The following is a 7,431-nucleotide window of genomic DNA, read 5'->3' on the forward strand; positions in this document are numbered from 1 at the left end:
TGTTGATCTTTAACACCACTTGAACGCAGAGAAGAGGGGAGACCTGCACCACATCTGTGAAGGTGGGTATGGGAGAGGGTTCACTTTTAGGTGGGGTAGTCTCCATCACCCCAGAGTGACTACTGTGAGATTTAGGGATCCCCTCTCTGTCCATTCCTAGTGTGTGCACTTTCTCCTGGACTCTGTACCTGTTTCCCAGCAGGCAAAAGGAACACAGGGATTTTCTCATGGCTGAGCTCTTCCACTCAGCATCACGCACCAGNGTCTCTGTAAGTTTCTCCANGAGGCAANAGAATTGGGTAGGCCTGATTTCCCTGTGCTTCTCTCTCCTAGGTCACCTGCCGTGGCTGCTTGGTGGTGCTGAGGTTGCTGCTGACCAGTGCAATCATCAGGTCTGCGCTCACCCAGGACCTGTCCATCGTCCTCCAGCTTGATTTCAGCTCTTCTGCAGTGTATCTGTGTTATTGACTGAGACTGCTTGGGTAGGAGTCTCATTGGTACTGGATTAGTTGGTCATTTACGCCTTGTTCCTCACTATATATCTTAAGTACTCAAAGGTCAGAGTGGGAAGGTACAATACTGTGACAGATCTGTCATTGAGACTGAGGCTTTGGTAGGCATTCTTAAATTGAGCCTTCTAACTTGTACCATGACTGGGGCAGAAGTTGAGACCGGTTCTCAGGCCAAGCCTGATAAGAAGCCTCAGGAAGAGGTCGCAGGTGGGGCTGAGAGAGAAAGTGAAGTCCCTCTGGTGGTCAGACCCAAAGTCAGGCCTCAGGCTCCAGCAACAAGTGGTGCTAGGCCCAAAACTGAAACTAAATCTTCCTCTCGGGCAAGGTCTAAAACGGAAACCCAGTCAGTGTCTGGAACAAGACACCGAATGAGTGGAGCAAGGCCGAGATCTGAGGCTCAAGTAATGTCTGGTGCCAGGCCTAAAACCGATGCCAGGGCAGTAGGTGGTGCTCGCCCTAAGACTGAGGCCAAGCCAATCCCAGGAGCAAGGCCTAAGGGTGATGCCCAGGCTTGGGCCCACAGTGAGTTTGGAGCCGAGGCAATGCCACGTGCTGAGAGAGCACACTTATCTAATTCTGTCACATGGCCACCAGTCAATGCTGGGTCTACAACTGTTACTAAATCTAAGAGTCTGTCTATGAATACAGAACTGGCCAGTATGGGTAGTGAAATCTTTTCTGGCACCCAGGGTCAGCCTGGAATCGAGCCCTGGTTTGGACCAAGAGAAGAGGCTAATATGGGTTCTTGGTGCTATCCCAGGCCCAGAGCCAGAGAGGAGACCTCTAATGAGTCGGCAGATGAAAACTCTACAGTGTCTTCTTTCTGGACTAGAGAGGAGACTAGTATCAGACCATGGCCCAGGGAAGAGATGAACACTAGGTCCAGGCACAGGGCTAAACATCAGGCTAATGCCAGGTCCAAGCCCAGATCCAAACAAGATGCCTATATTGATTCTTTGTCTGGGTCCGAGGATGAGGCCAGTAACCCATTCTGCTTTTGGGCTGGAGAAAATACTAATGACATGTTTAGGGCCAGAGGCAGGGATGAGGCGAATGCCAGACCCAAGATCAGGACAAAGAGAGAGGACTATTTTGAAGATGAAGATGAGTTCTATAAGGAGTCCTGGCTTTTGCCTGGGGAAGAGGGTAATAGATTTAGGCGCCGAGACAAGGAAGAGCCTAATAAGACCTTGAAAAATGAGAATCAAAAAGATGTTAAAAATGATGAAACAGTCAAACAAGAGTCCAGGCTTGAGGAGGAAGTCATTATTGGGTCCTGGTTCTGGGCAGAACAGGAAACTAATGTGGAGGCTGGAGCTTCAGCAATCTGTGAAGCTGAACCAGGGGCTGAAGAGGGAGCCATTGGTGGGTCGCTGTTCTGGACCGAAGAAAAGCCTAGTTTGGGGGCTGTGGCCAGAGATGAGGTCAGGCCTGAGTCTGAAGAAGAGGCAATATTTGGGTCCTGGTTTTGGGATAGGGATGAGGCCTGCTTTGACCCAAATCCTACTCCTGTGTACACAGCTAAGAGCAGGTACAGAGATCCAGAGGAGGATCTTAATTTAGCATCCAGGCCCAAAACTTGGGACGAGGTTACCATCGAATTCAAACCTCCTTGCCACGGGCTTGGGTTCCCTTCCCCAAGACCCTTTATCATTCCTGAAGGGGCTTCTGGAAATAGTGAGGAAAAAGCCAAGAATGCAGAGCTTGGCGCAGAGGGGGAAGAGCAGGACTCTGTGGTTCAGCGTGATCTTCCTGAACACGAGTTCCCATTTCAGTACGATCCCGCTTACCGCTCAGTCCGGGAAATTCGCGAGCATCTTAAGGCCAGGGAAAGTGCACAGCCAGAGAATTGGTCTTGCACCTGCATCCAGTGTGAGCTTAGAATTAGTTCTGCAGAATTTGAGGAGCTTCTTTTACTGATGGACCGAATTCGTGATCCTTTTATCCATGAGATAGCTAAGATTGCAATGGGCATGAGAACTGCTTCTCAGTTTACCCGGGATTTCATTCGTGATTCGGGTGTTGTCTCACTGATTGAAGCCTTGATGAATTATCCTTCCTCCCGAGTGAGGACTAATTTTTTGGAAAACATGGTTCACATGGCTCCCCCTTATCCAAATCTAAACATGATTGAGACATTTATTTGTCAAGTGTGTGAGGAGACACTTTCACATAGCGTGAATTCCCCTGAACAGCTAACTGGAATGAGGATGCTTAGGCACCTCACTATAACTACTGACTATCACGTACTCATTGCCAATTATGTGTCTGGGTTTCTTGCCTTATTAACCACAGGCGATGCAAGAACCAAGTTTCATGTTCTGAAAATGCTGTTGAACTTGTCTGACAATCCGATGGTGGCAAAAAAACTCTTCAGTGCCAAAGCTCTATCAATATTTGTGGGTCTCTTTAACATCGAGGAGACTAATGATAACATTCAGATTGTTATTAAAATGTTTCAGAACATCAGTAATATTGTAAAAAGTGGAGCGATGTCTTTACTTGATGATGATTTCAGTCTTGAGCCGCTTGTTTCTGCATTTCATGAATTTGAAGAGCTAGCTAAACAGCTGCAGATCCAAATAGACAATCAAAACGATCCCGAGGAGGGACAGTAAAGTTAGTGTGATTTAACCACCTGCCACTCATCAGCCTTATGTTCCCAAAGAGTCCCGAATAGTGCTTTGGTGTTCACAGTCTGTTTCTGTGTCGTAACTTATATTTTTAATGCTAATGTGAACTTGTCAAATCTCTTGTTGTGAGCTGGATCATTTGTGGATGCCAAAAATGAATATCAGAAGTGAAAACACACTTGTTGATATTTGTCTTACCGTCCAGATTGTGATATTTTTTAGTGTTGAGCTCCCAGTGAACCAAGTCATATGAGTAAGCTATCCTGCTATTTGTCATTTAAACATGTGGTTCTCTGCTTGAGTCTGTGTTTTCAATAAAGTTCGATGTTAAAGTTGGCATAAACGACCCTTCTTCACTTTAAAACTCAGGCGCAGGTACATTATACACACTCAAAAATAGAGGATTAGTATTAGAACAAACACATGCTTACTAGAAAATCCTATTTTAGGAAGGGAGATTATTGTGGGCTTTGGTACTCAAGAAATGTTTCAAGGAAGTTGGACCTAGATAAAGTAGTCACTGAGCTGTAAGCATTCCTGGAAATGAACCATGGGGATATGAAGAAAGGTGTGTGATAGGAAATATGTTCCAGTGGCATGAACGACATGAGCAGAGTGAGTGAGAGAACCTTAGAAAGTGATAGATAGAGCTGCAAAACCGGGACAAGGTGAGTTTGGAGTAACTGGCTAAGCCGCATTGCAGTTAGGTGTAGATTTTGTTTCAATACTACCTAAAGGGTGAATGAAAGAGACTCGAATTCTGTAGTTCTCAACCTGTGTGTCTCAACCCCATTGGCAAACCTCTATACCCCAAAAATACTTACATTGTGATTCATAATAGTAGCAAAATAACCTTTATGGAGGAGCAAAATAAATTTTGTGGTTGGGGGTCACTACAACAGGAGTAACTGTGAGCCCATTTAATTGGGCACTCACCCTTCTTAATGTTTTACCCCTTTATATACATATACACCCCTATATATATACACATGTATATATAGATTATATCTATGTATGTGTATGTATATACACACATATATGCACATACACACATGTATATGTATGCATATATATATACATACATATAAAGAATTTGGCATCATATTTGAAAAATTGGGTCTTAGCTTTAAAAATTTGTGTATAAATAAAAATGTGCAACTCATTGTGGCTGAAGCAGCTCTATACAGCCCTTATATGGATTAAAATATACAGTGTTAAATTCTTAGAGACAGATATTAAAGAAACACAAAATGTAACAAAATATACAAAAGGTAATATGCTTCCATCCAGTGCCTCTAGTTGTAGGTGGGTGTGTGTGTGTGTGGGGGGGGTGCCTATAAGCAATTAACATAAGGTGTTAAAAAGTTTAGAGGTAAAGTGATTTATAAAAGTTATAAATAAGTGACACTTTAGAATCAAGATTGCTAACTTTGTATTAGGCTGTTGATGGTACAAAAAATGAAATTTCTCATGTAATTATTACACTCAAACAATCATAACATTTCCTTTTTAGGTGGCAACAAAGTTCTGCAGCTAGACAGTGGTGATGGTTGCAACAACCTTGAGAATTTACTTATGTCACTGAATTGTACAGTTTAAATTGATTACAATGGTAAGTTTTATGTTCTGTGTATTTTGCCACAACAAAAGCCACAGACTACAGCAGACCTTCTTCTGGGAGGATTTCACAAGTCAGGAATGAAGTTGGTTTGGAGATAAGACTACAAGTTGTGGGAAATATACACTTTTCATTATTTTTAGACAGGAGAAATCTTATTTCCTTGACCTGAGAATGTTATATATCTTCATACATATAAAATTGTGACTCATATTAGTTAAATATGAGCATGGTGAAAGAATTTTACCAAAACAATACACAGTTCAGAAGATTGAGAAGCAGTCAAAAGGGATATGTGTATATCCTATACATACAGGATAAAGATATAAATAAGATATACCAAACTTCATACATATTGTGAATTAAATGATAGAATAATATTACAGAATTATATAAAAACTGGTTACCATTTTATGTGCAGCATCTTGAAACATTTAATGTTATCCATAGTATTAGACAAATCTTCAATATCTAGTGAGCAAAATATCTACAATAGGAGCCTAAGCAAGCATGAAAAGTAGCTCAATCAGTAGAGTGTGGAATCTCATGGCAGACTAAAGTAGGATCTAGTACCTGTGCTGATTTTGCCCAAACACTGCAGAATGTACCGGACAGCACAACACTTTCCCACCTTACTTTAGTATATGGATTGTAGAAATGGGACAAAGTGGCAATTTAGTCTCTCTTTATAAACCACAAACCTGACACAGGGACAGTTATTATGGTTAGGAACTAGAGTTTAAGTGTTTGCTTTGTTGATACATTTCAAGGTTTTCTGTGTGTGCTTTCAAATGTTTGAACATTATACAAATTAGTGCTAAAGAATCAATTTATGACCCAACTCAGGGAACCTTTTCTTTCTTTCTGTCTCTCTGTCTCTCTCTGTCTGCCTCTCTCTTTCTCTCTGTCTCTTTCTCCTTTTTTAAAAATAGTGCAAGCACTCTTACAGAACATGCCCCAGGCTTCAGGCTCGAAGCTTTGACTACTAATCCAGCTAGCCTTCCGGCTTTCTGTCTTCAGGGCAAGGGCGTTCAGGTTCTTCTGCTATAGAGTTCAGCTCCAGAGGCAGAACGCTCTGTCCCCCATGCTTCAGAGCTGCTATAGATGTTCTCATCTGATGGGGAGTTGTATGATAAGGCTTGTGCTTGGACAGGCAGAGAGGTATGCTTACTGTCATAGAGAAGGAAAGGAAAGACCTGACAATTGGGATAGGTATAACAGAAGGCAAGAGGTTAAGGTAATTGAGCTAGTACTGTCCATGCTGTGTTAGCTTGAAAGCCATTTTCCAAAACATGTCCAGGAAACAAAGAAAATATCCAATAAAATAATTTTTTAAAAATGTCCAGAAGGACAACATTAATTAGTGAAAGAAATAATCCCTCAGCTAGGTAAAGGTGTGTCTGCCATGTCACAAGCTCAAGAAACTAGTACTAGTCATGCTATAGGATAGAGTCCTGTGACTAAACAGCAGTTGCTATTGAAGTATGTAGGAACTGAGAAATGGCATCCTTTGGACGATGGTGGTTCACACTAGGTGATAGTGCTTGAAATGCCTCTGACTCTCCCACTCCTTCCTGTCTTCTGAATACCCTCTCATCCTATCTCTAGGCTCCCACCCCATGCTGTGTCTGTCTCTGTCAGTCTCTCTCCACCCATCCACCCACCTGCCCTGGTCCATGTGGATATGTGTCTGTGGGGTCTGGAGGTGATGAAGAGATGACCTTACAGGTAGTATTGGCTTTAGGAGCCCAGAGGGGTTACTGCCACTCTGCTTCCCACGATACGGCCTTGTCTCTTGTTCTCTACTTTCTGTTTGGTTTCATTCATGGCAGCAGCCAGCCAGCCACTGGAAATGTCCCAGACCAAGTTCAACATTGTGGAGAAGAAAAGAGTGAACTTGATATCTGCCTTTTTTCCTCCAGGGTTCCATCTGGCCACAGATAGAATTTAATGTCACCCAGCCAAATTTAGGGACAATAATAGGAAACATAGACTGAAAGGGAAAAAATATGGGTGCTTTGCTTTTCACATAGAATTTCTCATTGGGATTCTCCAATCTTCTTAACCTCCAAATGATTCACGGATCTTATTCCCAGACAACTGCTGACCCTTGGGAGACTCCCCTTCTCAACTGTCCTGCATCTGAGATACTTGGTTTTTAGGATCCTATAGACATTACTTCATAGAGAACCTCATAAGTTTTATTCTGCACACCATTTTCTATCTTCCTTGCATTTTGTTTACTGTCCATTTCTTAGGATTTTTTCCCCTTGTTTCTATCCTAGATAGCAGCCATTGGTACATTCTTGTCTTTTCTGAGTAGTCCCACATATCCTCTGAGTACCAGGTAAATGAAAACAATTCATATGATGATACATGTGTGTGTTTTGTTCGTTTGTTTTTGTTTTTGTTTTTGTTTTTCGAGACAGGGTTTCTCTGTGTAGCCCTGGCTGTCCTGGAACTCACTTTGTAGACCAGGCTGGCCTTGAACTAAGAATTCTGCCTGCCTCTGCCTCCCGAGTTCTGGGATTAAAGGCGTGCGCCACCACACCCGGCTGATGTGTTTTGTTTATATATATATTTTTTTTATTACGTATTTTCCTCAATTACATTTCCAATGCTATCCCAAAAGTCCCCCATACCCTCCCCCCCACTTCCCTACCCACCC

At 42.6% G+C, this 7,431-nt stretch overlaps 2 protein-coding genes across 4 annotated transcripts in view; both read left to right on the forward strand.

Annotated features, from left to right (window-relative positions):
* The first annotated feature begins 396 nt into the window (after positions 1-396).
* Positions 397-7,431, forward strand: part of Bhlhb9 (basic helix-loop-helix family member b9) — a 46,151-nt gene continuing 39,116 nt past the window's right edge. For all 3 annotated transcript variants that reach the window (XM_021153761.2, XM_021153762.2, XM_029473486.1), the window contains exons 1-2: positions 397-482; positions 4,659-4,757. The gene's annotated coding sequence lies outside the window, so the exon portion shown is untranslated. The remainder of the gene's footprint in view (positions 483-4,658; positions 4,758-7,431) is intronic.
* Positions 477-3,482, forward strand: Gprasp2 (G protein-coupled receptor associated sorting protein 2). Its single transcript, XM_029473485.1, has one exon. It carries the CDS (start codon positions 650-652, stop codon positions 3,128-3,130), a length of 2,481 nt encoding a protein of 826 aa, XP_029329345.1. The 5' UTR covers positions 477-649; the 3' UTR covers positions 3,131-3,482.

Source organism: Mus caroli, chromosome X (assembly GCF_900094665.2).
Source record: "Mus caroli chromosome X, CAROLI_EIJ_v1.1, whole genome shotgun sequence".
NCBI lineage: Eukaryota > Metazoa > Chordata > Mammalia > Rodentia > Muridae > Mus > Mus caroli.